At 43.2% G+C, this 16,519-nt stretch overlaps 1 protein-coding gene across 2 annotated transcripts in view; it reads right to left on the bottom strand.

Annotated features, from left to right (window-relative positions):
• Window positions 1-16,173, bottom strand: part of LOC138489437 (zinc finger MYM-type protein 1-like) — a 155,053-nt gene extending 138,880 nt beyond the window's left edge. The window contains exons 1-2 of one of the 2 annotated variants that reach the window (XR_011274796.1): window positions 16,068-16,173; window positions 11,625-15,217 (exon numbers count right to left, since the gene is read on the bottom strand). Coding sequence is in view for 1 of the 2 variants with exons in the window: in XM_069617157.1 (XP_069473258.1) it covers window positions 12,655-15,126 (2,472 nt within the window). In the remaining variant the exon portion in view is untranslated. Of the gene's footprint in view, window positions 1-10,975; window positions 15,218-16,067 lie in introns of those variants that run through there. The other variant, XM_069617157.1, reaches the window with a different exon arrangement.
• Between the last annotated feature and the right edge of the window lie 346 nt (window positions 16,174-16,519).

Below are 16,519 nucleotides of genomic sequence, written 5' to 3'. Positions count from 1 at the left end.
GACACTGGGTGGGCATAAAGTGTAATAGGTGTGTCAAGATAACTAAGCAAATGTGAAGGACACTTTAAGGGAGGGTTGGTTACAGAAGTATAAAGCCCTGGAAAATGATTGTGCAAGTACTAAAAGAAGGTGGAACATTTTGTAGACTGTGAAAGAGCCACTGCCCACAAGGGTTGAGAAATTAAAGCAAGAAAGCAGTGGAGGAGTATATAAGAGGTGGTTATGGAGGGTGAAAGAACTGGGAAAACGGATGCAGCTTTGGGATTCACCATACCCACAGCTCGGAGCTTTCATTTCCTGGCCACAGGATCCTGAAGCTCCACTGGCGCTATAGCACAGTGAGCTGCAGGTGCTGAGATCCCCAAAAGCGGATAATAAAACAGCACGACGAGTCAGAAAAGGAGAAAGAAGGGGCAATATCCCAATGAAGGCCAACTCTACAGACGCCAAGGCATAAATTAGTTTTCTAAAATTGATTTGCAGAATTTGCTAATTAAAACGTTTTTGATTAGCAAACAAACTGATTTGATTAGCTATTCGGTACTAACATTTAGAAGTTATGTGTACCAAAATCATAAAATTAGCAACAATAGAGCAATTGTGTGTACGGCTGAAGTAAGGCAGTGAGAGGGTCTGTAAAATGTGAAAGGTTTGGTGCATGAACGGACACAAATAAAAACATGATAAAAAGGCCCTGAAAACAATTCAGTACAAAGCTCTGTGCAGCTGGGTGCTGTCAGTGTTGCACAGTTCAGTGTCCTGTATTTTGTATGCTTCACCCATAATTTGCCATGTAAGGAGAAATTCAGAGATTTCGGAAAACCAAAAGGTAAACAAAAGTGAAGGGGAAATCATAGCCTGAGACTGAATACGTAGTATGGTTTTGTGATAGGCTGAGTAATTGTCAACTTCAGGTGGATAAGATGGCCCTTGCCGACATTGATCTTAACTGTTTACAATATACCGCTAATTACCTTTTTCGATGGGGAGGGTAGGGCCGCTAACGGTTCTCAAGACCGAATCAGGTAAGCACAAGTGCAGCATTCCAGCCCGCACACCCATGAAAGTGATATTTATTACTATTAGTATTTGGAGCTGCCATCTGGGGTTCTGATACTTTCTTTGTTTGTTTTTAAGGGGATCAGGCTTTGCACAATTCATGCTTCCCTTAAAAAGAAATTATCCATATTTCTGCGATTGGAAAGGAGGTGTGCAAGTGAGCGAGCAGGGGGCTGAGGTTTGGCACTCCAGTGGAGACATGGCTTGGGACTCTGCCTCCAAGCACAGGGTGAAGGCTGGGCAAATGTGCAGCGGACTGGCTTGAAATGCAGGCAGCTCCTTGAGATTCGACTTGCATTCCCAGTCTCTGGATTTGTCAGCTCTCTTCTGAAAGTGCCATTATATAATGCAATCATAATCATAGAGCAGATCGATCTCTGGAGCCAACTACAGTGTTTAGTATTGCAGTAGATCTGTAGCTGTACAAACTGGATGGAACTATTGATCACTACTTTGCGTAAACTTCTAGTAATCTGTGTGTATTCATCACGTAATAGGAAAGAAAGTAAGCAACTAAGCAGCGTGGATAGTAGCAGGCAGAGACCTGGGCCATCTCACTTTCAGGGTAGCTGGTATAAAGCAACAGGGTGACAAGACCGAATGTCAAGGACATGTGTTGAGCACCAGTTGCACAGATATACAGCCAGCAGGTCACCAAACCATGCCATTAAAAGTATTTGGCCATGTGATCATGCACATTTCAAAAGTGTTCACTCGTCAATATGATGCACTTTCCCCAACAAAATGAAATATAGTTTATACTAGGAGATGTAGATACACTAACTTAAGCTTTACTGAAAAACATGGCGACAATGTGTTTTACAGTAGCAATACTGTAATTATGTATTATGTAACAACTTAAATCTTTAGGAAGGGAATTGCAGGACTGTCTTTAAAAAAAAATAAAGTTAACACCTACTGGTCTTTGCCAGACAGGATATAGTTATCTTAATAAATGTATCATCTCAATGACTTCTACTTTGCAATTATTTCAAAAAACAGAAACTTTCCTAGCACTCCCACACAGGTCTTTGGCAATTTTAAAAGTGGAGGAGATAATTACTGTGGCTCTATGTCCCATTAGCCACTTTGGACTTGCAGTGAACAAATAAAAGAGGGTGGAGGGAGCCCCAGTGGCAAGAGAGGATTACCGGGTGAGTTGTGCTTTCACTGAACAAGGTAATTTAAATAGCAAGTTGTGCTACACAAGTGTCAATTTAATTAGCAAATCTATAAAATTGCATAGCAAATTGCTATGCGACACTGCTTATTTTATGCCTTGGACGACATGTCCCTGGTAGGTATTGGGAAACCAAAGGCATATGTTTGTTAACAGACTGTGCTGAACATTATTCAATGACAGCCTGGGAAGGGAAACTCAGAACCCTGGCTGGGAGAAGACACTTTGAACTTATAGAGGAGCAAGATTCCTTAATTGAATATTATACCTGATCTTGGACTGTCCGATAAATCAAAGAATATAAATATGATTTTCCTCGCATGAATAGACTTACAGACACACACGATCATACTGTTCAGAGCTGGCTGCACCAATTCAGTGAGAATGAAGATTTTGCTCCAGATGAAGGGAAAGAATTCCCAAAACACGTAGAGCTGAAAATATGATTAAAATTTGAATATTTTGACTAAATTGGAACAGATCGCGAAAGACCAATTAATATTTTGCTTGTTTGCTATTTATATTGTTTCATGTAAATTTTGAAAATCCACCTAAAATATAATTTACTTTATGAATCTACTCGTCCTAAATGATTGACTGTATACAATTTATCTCAGACATTTGTACCGCAGCCACCTGGGCATCGCAGCATACTTCATGCAACACTATCGTCTGCAAGTTGGGGACTCGCACTCAACACCCCCTGGATCTACAGTCTTAAACAGTGCCAAGCATTGGTTATGATATTGATGGTTGATCATCATTAAACAATGTGCAGTCGCAATGCTATGTGTGGTTCCAGGTACAATATGAGCGTACTGCTTGGCACATCCTCAGAGTACGCACTGGCAGTAGGAAAGTGGGCGAGGAGGTAATGTTTCAATTACCTGCCAGTAATTATTCACAATTTGTGCCTTCCTGTCACAGTCTTCGATCACCGCCTGCCCAGGAAGAATAAGGAGCCCCTGGAGCACAGGCTATAAAACAGGCTGTCTGAGAGGATGTCATCTCGCTATTTTTATAGGAAGGGGAGGAGTTCAAAAAAGGAACGAGGAACGCTTTCATTGTTGGTGATCTCAAGTTAGGTCTACATGACCCCAATGATCAGAAAGCCTGCGCCCTGAAGGACACTGTCCGAATTGGGCTTCTCCCACTGTATCTCGACTCCCACCCACAATATAGGCAGAATCCTCGATTGGATAAAGGACTTCAATTGTAATATCAACACCCTAACACCCCTTGCGATTGGACCGACCATCATCTTATCCAGTTCAATATTAATGAAACTGTCTCATCTACCCCACAAACCACTCAAGTACCAGCCATGATGACCAGGAACAAACGTAATCCAACCCTTGATAAACTCATCCCACTACTGCAGCCAATCACTAATCCCACCACAACCTCATCAGACCCCACAGTACTAGTCGACTTATACAATCACACCATTCTCAAGGTGATCAATACACTAGCGCCCATGAAACTACGCAAATCTAAACCACGCACCCACCTCAATACCTGGTACACTCCCCACCTCCAGTCCCTCAGGAAAATCAAAAGAATGTCCGAGTCACTATGGAAAAAACACTCCCACTGCAGCTTCCTTTAACTACAAAATAGCTATAATCCAAGCCAAGAAAGATAACTGTAATGACCGTATTTCTAAAGCAGAGTCCAACACCAAGGAACTTTTCAATATCCTGAAGGAGCTAGAATCACCTGTTATGCCTCCAGACACATGCATTAAAGACACCAAATGGTGTACTAATATACAGAAAGCTCTCCAAGACAAAACCAAGTAGTAATGAAGAAATCCCTCATCTCTAACAGTGACTTCACTCTGAACTCACAGTCCTCGACAATGTGCACACAACCCCAATTTAATTTCTCTCCACTCTCCATAAAAGAGGTCGAAACCATTATCCAAAAACTTAAACCTAACTGTCAAGGTGATGCATGTCATGCCCCCCTTGTCAAGGAAGCTGCCAAGGAACTAGCCCCCTTTAGTACATCTGTCATCAACACTTCATTCAAATCTAGCATAGTACCCAACAACTTGAAAGATGCGTGGGTACAACCGCTTCTAAAAAAAACCTTCTCTCAACCCAAACAACCCAGCTAACTACAGACCCATTATGACGGTCCCATTTCTTCTAAAAATACTTGACAGTGCTGCTTATCTGCAGATACAACAATATCTTGAAACCAACAACCTTCTAGGTCTGAGGCAATCCGGCTTCAGACCTAGACATGGAACCAAAACTGCCCTTATCCATTTTAAGACCCAAATCCAGATGCTGAAAGACAATGGCAAAGTAGCTTTACTCCTCTTACTCAACCTATCAGCAGCTTTTGATTTGGTAGACCATAAAATCTTATGCAAACACCCATCTTCAGCTGCAAACTTCTGAGACCAAGCCAACGCTTGGATTGAGTCGTTCCTTAATAACAGATCCATTGCACCGTCTGCTTCTGCTTCACCAACCCCCGTCACCTGTGGGGTGCCCCAAGGTTCTTGTGTGTCCCCCACTCTCTACAATGTATTCACCAAGCCTCTTTTTGATGAGCTTGATTATCTGAGTGTCATCTACACCAATTACGCAGATGAGGACAAGACAGAGCTGCTCCTTTTGGGATCGCCGGCCAACCTGAGTAATCTGAGCGCATCATTCTCTTCCTTTAACATTGATGGCAACTTAATTAAAGTCGCCACGGTGGTGCAAACACTAGGGATTTATATAGACTCGGCATCAACATTAACTAGACAAACTAATGCCCTAGCTTCCTCTTCCGCCCACACTTGTAAGCTTATTACAGCTTGCCGACCGTACCTCTCTCCAGCCAATTGCATCACACTATCTAGAGCCCTAGTCCTCTCTAAGTTAGATTATTGCAATGCACTTTATCTCGGCACATCATAACAAAACCTTAACAAAAGAATAGCTTACAAAACCATGTCTCTCACTCACAAGTGCGTATCTAACCAAGCCCTCCCCATCTACCTGCCCAACACTATTTCTCGCCACACATCCTCACGACCTATCAGATCCACCATGAGGCACTGTCAATATACCCCGTTTCAGGCAACAACGTGCAGGTGGAGCCAGCTTCCCTGTCCTAGAAGCCAGAAAATGGAATGCCCTCCCGCTCTCCATAAGGGAAGAACAGTCTTACCACGCATTTAGGAATAAGACCAAAGCTTGGCTCTACGAGCAAGATAGGCTACCGATTGCTTGAATTATCTCCTACTATGTAATTCTGATGTATATATCCTAATGTGCTCCATTCATTGACCGTTTCTTGTATCTTGTGTATCATTATACATTGTCTGTATATCGTAACATGTAAGTTAAGCGCCCAGTTGCCCAAGGGCACGGTGCGCTCTATAAATAAACAAAGCTTTACACATTTATTTGATAGGTCCCTCTGTTTAGGATGCAAAGGTGATAGGTCACCTCAAGGTCAAGAAATGGGACTCGGAAGGCTATGTCTAATAAAGTCCTGCTGATGAGATTGCAATTTTTTAGAGTCTTTTGAAAGCAAATCCCAGGTGCCCTAAAAAAGCTGGTTTAATAGTAATCACATTTTGCACAAATCAACACATTAACGAATGTCGTCTGGCAAAAAGAAAAATATGGCGATTGTAATTGTGGCGCAATAATGCAGGACAGGGTGGCTAGTGTCACAAAGACTCTGGTGACTGGGGACAAGATCATGACCTTTTTTTATGGAAGCATTGAACTTCAACCTGTTGGCATTCATCCAGTCATTGGCCGCTAACATGAACATTGTAAATGTGTTGTGAACAGAGCTAGGAATGGCACTCAGTCAATCCAGAATTCAGCCAATATGTAGAAATGAATACTGAAGGCAGGTCTAAAATAATCTGCACTCCCCACTAGAACTTTGCGAGTTGCAAATAACTACTGGCAAGTAAGAAAGGGTGTTCTGTGTGTATTGTAACGAAGGCATGGTATCAAACAGTAAGACAGACACAAGTGATCACAGTTCAAGGGTGTTTGGTTTTAAACACCTATAGTATCCTAAATCTAAAGTTAGGAGCAAGCTATCAAATAATAATGCAGTCCTAGTGGTGTCTTGTCAAAATAAAAGGGCCTATACGACCTATCGCCAATACTTACTTCTAAATACAAAGTGTGGAAAACAATGTTATGCAAAAGAAAAGTGTTCAAGAAATGATATGTAGGGATATTCAAGGCGGTTGGCTTCCCTTCCCCACGTTTTCAGCACGGGACAAGGCGGCACACTCTAGCTTAGCACACCCTCTGGCTGCTCTACCACGAGGATGCAGGTCAAGACGCCAACATCAGAGACTTATGTGCCCAAGTCTCTTTGCCATTAAAAGTCTTATTTCAGAGGGCCTGATGCAACATGACAAAACAGTAGAGCTCCTTTCTTCTCACGATTTTCACTTCTACAACTTATTTGGTGATTTACTGTCACCCCAGGTTTCCCTCTGCCAGGCTCAGGGCCACTTTAACACAAAACCTTCAATTGGTCTCCCTCTGCCGGGCTCAAACCAAATTCATGTACTTTTCCAAACTTTCTCTATTTCATTAAAATCGAAGACTTTCGACTGTGCGCAGGACTTTGCTTGACCCGTCGCAGGACTATTTCAATACACACGTATTTGTTCTCTTTCAATTGGTCTCCCTCCGTTGGGCTCGGACCAAATGTATCTAGTTATCACTTCACAGCTGGATACCTTACAGAGACCTTCAAATCAGGCTCCTGGTATCTCCGACACACAATGCAGGATTCTTCAGCCTGGTTTCCTGGTCTTATGCTTTCTATTCTCGAGGTCTCTGAAAAGCAATGGTTCCTTGTCGAAAAGGTCAAGGGAATTTCCCTTCTTGTGATCCCCTTCGGTTTTGCCGTCTTTCACCTCTTGCTCAGCTGCCATCTCAAAACCGCCGTTTCCTCGTGTGCTTTGACTAGCTCAGAGTGTGCTCTTGCCTTTTATCCATGTGGGGAAGTGAAATGGAAGTCAGCTATGAGCGATTGTCGATAATTGCCTGACCTCGCCAGACCATAGTATTGGGACATGTCATGTACACAGCTTGGGTGTTAGTCCGTTTTCCCGTATAGCGGTTTGTCCGTGATAAAGTGTGTTGTAAAAAGGGAGCGCGTGGGGGGTAGAGTTCCTAAATATCCTACCGGGTAGGATGGGGTGAAGGTGTTACATGGAAGGGGATACTGCGTCTCCCCCCACCCCCACTTCCTCTCCCCAGTTATTGCACCTGTAGCTCCTTCAATCCAGTCATAGCTTGATCTGGATGTCTTAAGGAATCTGAGGGGGTGGGGTCCTCTCCAGGGAACATGCATGAGGAAGGAGGTTCTTTGCAAATAAGGGTCTTCGTTTCTGTGCTGTCAGATCAGTCCACCTTTGTGAATTAACCTTTTTCACTGGGTAATATAGTAACCTTTCAAACACTAGCAGCTGAAAGTAATTGGTGAAGCGGCCTGCCTACGGGCATCACTGCAGTTTGAATTACATTCAGGTGTGGGGTATCCAGGCCTGCTTTACGTTACCTTCCCCTGTTTGCAGAAATGTCTTTGACCTCGCACAGAATACACTGGTTTCAGGCTTGGTATATTTATGAAGGAATAAGTGACTGTGGTGGAAACATGAATGTGGAGCAACAGTCTTGTTTCTCTTAAAAGTTTTTTGTGTAATTATAGCAGAAGTCGAGGAAAATGTCCATGTGTGTGACTATTCGGTTACTGCGTTGGTAGAATCTGCATAGCACAACGGTTAAAGCATTGGAGTATAAGACCCAGGGCTGAGAGTTCTATGCCCACCCAAGGCTGAATCTTGTGAGTGGGCATCCCATTTATCCTATTTCTTTACAATAAAAAATAAAAACACTGCAGAAGTGTAGATGCACAGCCACTTGTACTAGACTATCATACGGGGATCGCTGGGATGTCATTGCTACAAGGACCCAGTCCTCTGGAAGTGGAGAGAGACTTTAGGGCTATGGCAGTATCTCCATTGCAAGGCAGAAGATAGAACTAGTCTGAGCATTTTAACTGGTGGTACAGCCCCCAGGAGGTTGCCATGTCTGTTCCCTCTTGCCAGCACATGTATCTTGCTCCTCTGGCATCACAGGGCTTGCAGACTGGTTTATGAGGCTTTGGTTCCTCAAAACCCCATGTTCTGGGTGCTTTTTGTTCAAAAATGCTTAATCAAAGGGTCACAGGGATGTTTCCAGGGATGGTCATTTAACCAAAATGTCAGGGGGAGAGGAAGTGACATCACACGACCTTTGACCTCCATGACGACACAGGAAGTGATGTCATTTGACCCCCAACCCCAAGTGACATCACAGGAGGCGGTATGTAAGGTCATTTGATCCTGCACAAAAAATAACATCACAGGAAGTGATGGTACACAACCTTTCACCCCTTGACATCACAGGAAGTGATGGTACACAACCCTTGACATCACAGGAAGTGGCATCACATAGCATTGTCCTTCATTACACCAAGACAAATATGATGAGATCACTGTAATACGATATACATTTCAAACAAGAATGCATCACCATATGTAGCGTTATTAAGGCCCATATTACCACAGAAGTGTATGAACCCAAATCCCCTCTTTATGTGGATCCACCCTGTTATTTCACCATGACCACAGAGCAAAACAACATTCTGGGGGGACAGGGGAAAGCCAGGATATAAGAAGAGAAGGGGACATGTGTTCTTATGGTCGATGGCATACAGTCTTCAATGATTTTCGAGTTTGCCTACAGCATTTTCTTCTCATTCGACAAGCTACCTTGAGGGTAACATCTCAGGAGGATGTGTTGGGTTGTACTGTTTGGACTACATCATTCCAGCAAAAACAACCAGATGTCTCTGTTCATCTCCTTCAGAACCTAGAGCCACGTTTAAGATGTGTTTCATTAGTGCCTTGGCAAATCAAAAGGTATACAGGAAGATGATCAGGTAGCACTAAGAGCTTGCTGTGATGAATCCAATGGAGCGGCGGTAACCTTCTCCCATGTAGCCAGGGGACGGCAGCCGCTACCTGATCCTGACCCTGGCAGCGGCTATATGTGGGAGGATCACATGGCAGGAGACAGCCTGCGGGGAGATGTTGTGGCTTCTTTGGTCATTGGATGAGATATGGCATCCCCCCATTTGCCCTTGAAGATGATCCTTTATACCCAATACCCTCATGGCCTATTGCCATACATCTACACCCCCTTCTAGGGAGAAGAAAACCTTTCCCAAAACCCTATAGACCAAACTTCCATCACTGGTCTAAAATGTAGAAGCTCCAAGACCACCTTTTCCAGTTCTAATTATTCATCATATAGAACTGATCTACCATTCAGAACTATTGAAAGTGATTTTCCAAGCAACTTACATCAACCGTCAACAATGGACTCCTTTTCCCACAATCACCCAAATACTTGGAAGAGCAAAAGGGAAAGAGCAATTCAGAGCGGAAGGAGCCACAAGCTCAATGAGCGCTTTAGTTGTTTTCATAAAACACCAGTGCCCAGGAAATGTAAAAACCAGAGGCAAAGTTTTATGAGCTGCTGCTGCTGTTTGAGAGAAGAAGTCTCACATCTCTGAGGCTCGAGAAGCTTGGAAAAACTAACCAGTGTGACAGAACAGAGTGGCTCACCATGCAGGGATAAGAGAAACGTAGGACGTTCCGCAAACAGGCGAGGAGTCTGTGGAAGAATCCCGGGTGTTTGCCTACCGCAGAAAGCAGTGCCTTACCTACCGGAGCCTTAACCAAGGCAGGCGTGCGTCAGTGAAGCCACAGGACACACCAGAGCAAACAGAGCAGTCTTGAGAGAAGAGCGGGCGGTACACTTTGCCGCTAGAGCTTGAATGAGAGCGAGAACAACAACAGCTGGTGAGTCAACCCCAGGGCGTTTCAGCAACTGCACCAAACACAAACAAACAATTAAAGCCACAGGAGAGAAAACAAAGAGTGATTGAGAAACAAGAAAGTGTATTGAAAAGAATACCCCTATCAGGATGTGGCTGCATGGAATGCAAATACGTGGGGAACCCAAACCGAATGTTGTATCAAGAAGATATACTACACCAGAAGGAGTATCCACAACTGGGGGAAGTAAAGAGAAACAGTGTGTGAATACAAAACGCCCTGGCAGGAGAGTATACTGGACAGTTGCAAGTCTACAATAAGTCAAAGTCTACAATAAGTCATAAGAGGAAATATAGAAATGTGCTAATAAAAGAAGGAACTTTTTAAAGAAGTGGAACTACAAGGCTAAGCAGCTTTGTAAATAACAGTACTGTTGTGGGCCAAGAAAGACACAAATAACCATTAGACAAATAATTATTTGTATGGAGGAGGAATCCAGGGGAAGGGAGCCACCCTCTTCGATCAAGACTCTTTGGTCCTTGGAGAAAAACTGATGGTTATAGACATTTCCATATACACATAGTTTATAGTGGGAGGGTCCGAATAGAACTTATGGGCACAAGGACAGTTTTGATTTTGACATCCCGACACAGATGCTTGGTTTTAGGTAGGGAAACCACTCTTAGAGCAGGGTCAGAGGCCTTTTCCCAACCCTTTTATTTTCAAGACAAGTCTATAACCAAAAGCATGGCTAACTTGTGTCCGAGTTTCATTCCTGACTGTTCACAATGCATAACTCATGAGGAACAGAAACATTTCAAATTCTTATTTCTATAAATTACTACCATTGCTCTTAATTGTTCAGTTTCATGTACACATCCCATTTTATTTATTTGGCAGTAATAAGGCACACTGTACAACAAGAAGAGTAAATTGAGAACCTGGAAATCCACGCATGAATGGGGGGTTTCTGCATTGCCATTCTAGTGCTGCATCCTTGAACAAACCCCTAAAAAGGAGAGTACTATGCAGTTTGCTGCCTGCAAACCTGCTGTGCCAAGCACACATGTAAAGGATGGGAGGATATACTTGCATCTTGAAAACCAAGATCAAGACGCCATCTGCTTCCTTGTACTCTCGTGAGGCTTCTGGTGTAAGACTTGTTCTTGTGTGATTTTGGTTGCAAACACAATAGTTCAAAGAGTGATAGACGTACAGTGCATTACTGTGTGATGCCAACTTCACTACCAAAAGCCTCATGACTCCTGCTCCCATACTTTAAGAAAACAATTCCCGTCTGCATTTTGCATCCCTCCCACACTCAAGAACAGCCTTTATATATACCTAGGTTGTTCCTACACATTCAATATCCCCTACGCCCTGTACCTCTCCATAGAGGTACACATTCCTTAAAAGTTAGCAATATTGTATCCATATTTTGGTAATGCCCAACAGTTGCTCCTCCTTCACTATTCTGATCATAAGACCTAAAATTAAGTTTCTTACCAGATTGAGCAGAACAATGGCTTGACAGACTTGTCCAGTGCTGCAGTTTCAATGGCAAAAACAGTTGGGCTGTGAACAAATGGTACATGCCTTTCTTGATGTAAGTGTGAAGATTCTGGTAGGGAGGCAGGTCGTTGCTTAGTTGTCTGGAAACCACAGAGAATGGCTGTGAGTGTTCAATGGGAATAGATCAAGACACAGAACTCTGGTATTGGAGCTGCAGGTGTCTGCCAGAGAAGAGACTGCCAGTAGGCCAGGTGTGGTTTTGATGTCATAGAACACGGACTCTGGTGCCAATGGTGGTTTTACAGGAATATACTGACTGGGTGCATCATCGTTGCTTGGTTGACTACAAATCAATAAGAGCCTGGCTGAGTAGAAGGTGCGATTTGGATTACAGAACTGTGGGAGCAGCTAGTGGCTGGCTAAAAGGAAGACGTTGTTTACATGGTTCATTGACATTCAAGAAGAGGCAGGCGGGGTAGCAAATGTTTCCATGACATGAAACTCTGGCTGACTAAGCAAGCAGATGCTGATGAGTACTCATTCCTTGGGGTGTCTTGAAATTGTAAGACTGGCAGCTTGGCAGATGCTTTGGACAATTCTTCTAGTAGTGCCAGTCTGCCTTCACAGGAAAATACTGATTGATGTCTCGCTGTTGCTTTGACTCAGAATAGGAAGCTGGCAGTGTGACAGTGGCACATGCAGCCTTTAAGAGAGCACACGTGGCTGGCTTTAAGTGGATATGGTGCCTGTCTTACTTTGAGATTTTTGGTCTGTTTTTGCTTAGCCGACTGCTAAACAAAAGGATGCTGACAAAACAACAGCATAGCACACTGTATTTTGAAAGTAGAGACAGAAACTGGCTGAAGTGCATCAGCGCTGGAGCATGGCTGACTTCATGGGAAGAAGCTGGTAGCGTAGGACAGTGGCAGGTGGTTTTGTATGTGGTGCTGATTAGGTCTGCGTGACTTGAAAAGACGAGCTTAACTGGAAAGTGAGCTACAACCTAGGGCACCATCAAGGAAGATCATGGTTCATCTTGAGGATACTTCCTGTGCCGCAGGTCAGCAAATCTGACAATGGCTTCACTCAAATCGATCTGCTGAACCTCCATAGGTTCACATGCCATTATCAACAAATCACTAAGTCTCTCGTCTCCACATCTATTTTGCAAAAAGTTTTTCACTCTTTTCAAAGAAGAAAAGAACCGCTCATTTGTTGCTGTTGTAATCGGCAACGCAAGTACCAGATTCAACAGGTTTAGTACCTCAGAAAACCCTCGAGGATGATAAAGAAGACAGTGCATGACAGAGTGAATCCCTGGCGTGTTCTTGTTAGATAAAAAGCTCATTGCAGTGTCAAGCTCTGCAGTCAAATTAGCGTAATTTACTCGGGTTCCTGGGTAGTGGTCAGCAATAACCAGTGCAGATGACAAGTCCAAGAAATTTTTAGCCCTTGGATTGAACATGCCAGCAGCTGTGATGAGCCCCATGTTATCTGTAAAACGAGCATCTAACTCACTAACAAACCTATCCAGGGTGGAGAAAAACACCTCTTTCTTTAACCGTTCAGTCTGTGGCATTCTATCCTCAGAGTGCTCATAATGGCTAGGCCTCTTCCCTACAGTAGTACTAACATAGTATTCGGTTAGTTTGTTGCTCAGTTGGTGCTGCCTTAATGGTAAAGGTCTTGGGTTGCGGTCTTCATTTGTTTCAATACCACACTTTTCTGCCAATTCTGTTGCCTCATTGACGATTTCCATCCAATAGCATTCTTGTCGAAGGTTGATGAGTTCAGTTCTTGTCACTTGACTCAGTTCGCACACATTCAGCAAATCGAGATCCTTTCTCTGAAGTTCTTCAGATAATACATTAATCTTTCGGAGAATCACTTCCATACTTAGCAAAGTTAGCAAAAACTCAAAGCTCTGAATATTTTGGAGAAGTCCTCTGGCTTCTGAACTAGACTGCTTGTCACATTGCTGTGATTCTATTGCATCGAGAACAACAACAATGGTCTCAAATCGAAGCAGTACTTTTCTAACAGTACTGTACCAATAAAACCATCTAGTGCCATGAAGTATTTCAAATTCATATACTTGCAGACCACTTTCTTTTTGAGCTTTTGCAAAGAGTTCGTGTCGAGGAGAACTTTGCGAAAGGAACACATAAACAGCCTGCAAAGATGAGAAAAAATCTTTTACTGCTTGTATGTTAGTGATAGTTTGCACTAACGCCAGGTTTAGACAATGTGCATGAGAGTGAATATAAATAGCCTGTGGAGCAATTTCTTTGATTTTGGCTTGCACGCCATTGAAACAGCCACTCATAACGGATGCCCCATCATAGCATTGGGCCACACAGTTCTTCCAGTCAAGGCCGGCTTTGCGTATAGAATCGTCAATTGATGCAGCTAAACTGGAGGCATCCAACTTCTCCATGTAGTAACATCCCATGGCTTTTTCCTGAATGTTCCCATCTACATCTACAAACCGGATCACAAAACTCAGCTGCTCTTTATGTGAAATGTCGTTGGTTTCATCCACTAACAATGCAAAGTGCTTTGTCACTTGCCTAGCAATATTCTCGCGTACAAGATCCGCCACAACGGAGATCATGTCATTTTGATAATCTGGAGAGGTGTACTGCCCATATCGTCCAGCCATTTTGACTTTAAGATGTTCATTATTATCATAAATCCTATTGAATATTTCAATGAAGTTCCCTTTATTGTGGGAATCTTCGGATTCATCTGTAGCTCGGAATGCAAGCCCTTGAGAACCCAAGAGACATACAACCTTTAGTAACTGATGCACATGTTGACGATTCTCTTTAGCCTCTTGGTCTGGACCCCTTACTAGCCTGGAAACAATGAACTGTTCAAGGTCTGTAGTCGGCATCTGCATACTCCCATCACTGCACAACCAAGAGCTGCCTGTGCTATCACCAAGGAAGGACCGGTCTGTAAAACAAGCACCAGAACGGGGATTGTCAAAAATGCCAACATGGGAAGAATAATCCTCAATATCAGGATCGAAAGAACATTCCGAGTTATCCTGGAAAGATGAACTATTGCTTAGGTCAGCATCACATGAAACTTTAACACCAATGTCTGCACGTGACCAAGAGACTTCAGTGTCCACTACAAATGAAGGACAAGCTATGTCAGCCAAGGAAGGAGGAGCTTCAGTCTTAGCTAGGGACAGAGTATGCAAATTGTCATCACATGACGATCTCTGACCAATGTCAGCGCATGTAGATATTGATGCACTGTCTGCACGTGAAGCAGCAGCTCTGCTGCCAGCAAGAGTTGATGTACTGGAAGATGGTTGGACAACATGTACAGCTGTGCTTGATCTGCCAGTCAAGGAATCATCAGAAGACAACCTTTTTCGCTTGCTTGGGTCAGAACCTGTGTCAGCTGTTCTTGGTTTTTGAGCAAATAGATCAAGTATTGACCTCTGTTTCGGATCCTTAGATTTTCTTGTATGTGTAGACATGTTCTTCCTTTAAGTACTTTCAAGCAAATGACGGATTCCTCTGTGTCCTCCCCACTTGTTTTGTTCTTCACTCTTCTTCAGGAGACTTCAGCTGCATATCAAATAAGAGGAACACATCTGAAATGTATTGTTTTGGCTTAGAAATAACATTCATATAGATACACACACACACACACATCTATATTAGTGATCATTACAGCAATTCACAAATGTGTTCGCTTTACTATCTAGCAATGGCAATAGTCAGATCTGAATGGTGGTGTATGATAGCTAAAATAAATGGCCTGGCAGGCAAAGAACGATGGTCGGGAGGGTTGCCCAGAGCAATGCCAGAGGTTAAGATTAATTCTAAACATTCCAACCATCATCTCTTGGGTTTGCTTTGGTGTATGATAGCTAACAGAAGTTTGAAAAGCCTAAAAGGACAACAGGAAGCCTCAATTACCTGACAGATGAGACAGCTTGTGACAGGGTCTGAGTTAGCGAAGGGTTAAGAGTATACTGGATGACCTGCATAGCGGCCATTAGCTTACCTCCCTGGCTTCATGCAAGTATGTAACACTAACCGCAAGGGCATATTAATGTTTCAGCAGTATATACTTGAGCACAGAATTCAAGTATTTTTCTTTTTGTAGCTTACTTGTAGGCCAGACTCGGGTTAAAGTTTAGATTTGAAAGCTGAATATAGTTTTAACAACTGCCCCTAAAAACCTACCAAAAAGAAAAAAAAACATAGGTCCTGAGAACGGACTGAAGTGAAGCAGGTTTTTAGTATCATACAGTTTGAAGTTAATTGTATGGCATTCCCTGATTAATTGGAAGAGACACAGCGATCCTTAGAATTAGAACTAGGCCAAAGATGCAATGCAGAAATAGATAAGGACTAACTGAACGTTATCATAGGTTATCCATTTTCAAGAAGTGGCTTCTAGTTCATTTACCTCCCACAGTGGTCACGGATAAGGCTGGATGTCAGCTGCTCAATGGTGGAACTGTTTACTGAAGTCTGAGAACACAGAAAGAACTCCCACAAGAAGATGCAAGTCTGAAAATAAAAAAATATCAGAATGGAAGAATAATTTGCGCAACACCACACCATATTCATTTTATGCACGAAGGACAGAACGACCCCCAATTTAAGGAGGCCAAGTAAACAATATATGATCAGATGAAACGGTCAGTGAAACGTCTGATTATTATAAGGGAGGAAGTAGCTCCTGGGTTTCAGTTGCTTTGGGCACCCTCGTTTCTACATCCCCGTGTAATCTCCCGACTACCAGATAAATAGCACCACCCATGCCGAGACTCGCTGACCCAGGAGGGTGGACCACAGGCAAGCGGGGTCCACATGGGCTTTATTTCCATGTGGGGGGGGGAGGGAGTTGTTAGTGGT

The sequence above is a fragment of the Ambystoma mexicanum genome, chromosome 9 (assembly GCF_040938575.1).
Source record: "Ambystoma mexicanum isolate Mex_15411 chromosome 9, UKY_AmexF1_1, whole genome shotgun sequence".
In the NCBI taxonomy this organism is placed as follows: domain Eukaryota; kingdom Metazoa; phylum Chordata; class Amphibia; order Caudata; family Ambystomatidae; genus Ambystoma; species Ambystoma mexicanum.
The sequence above is the reverse complement of the archived record's forward strand: the minus strand, read 5'-3'. Positions and strand labels throughout refer to the sequence as shown.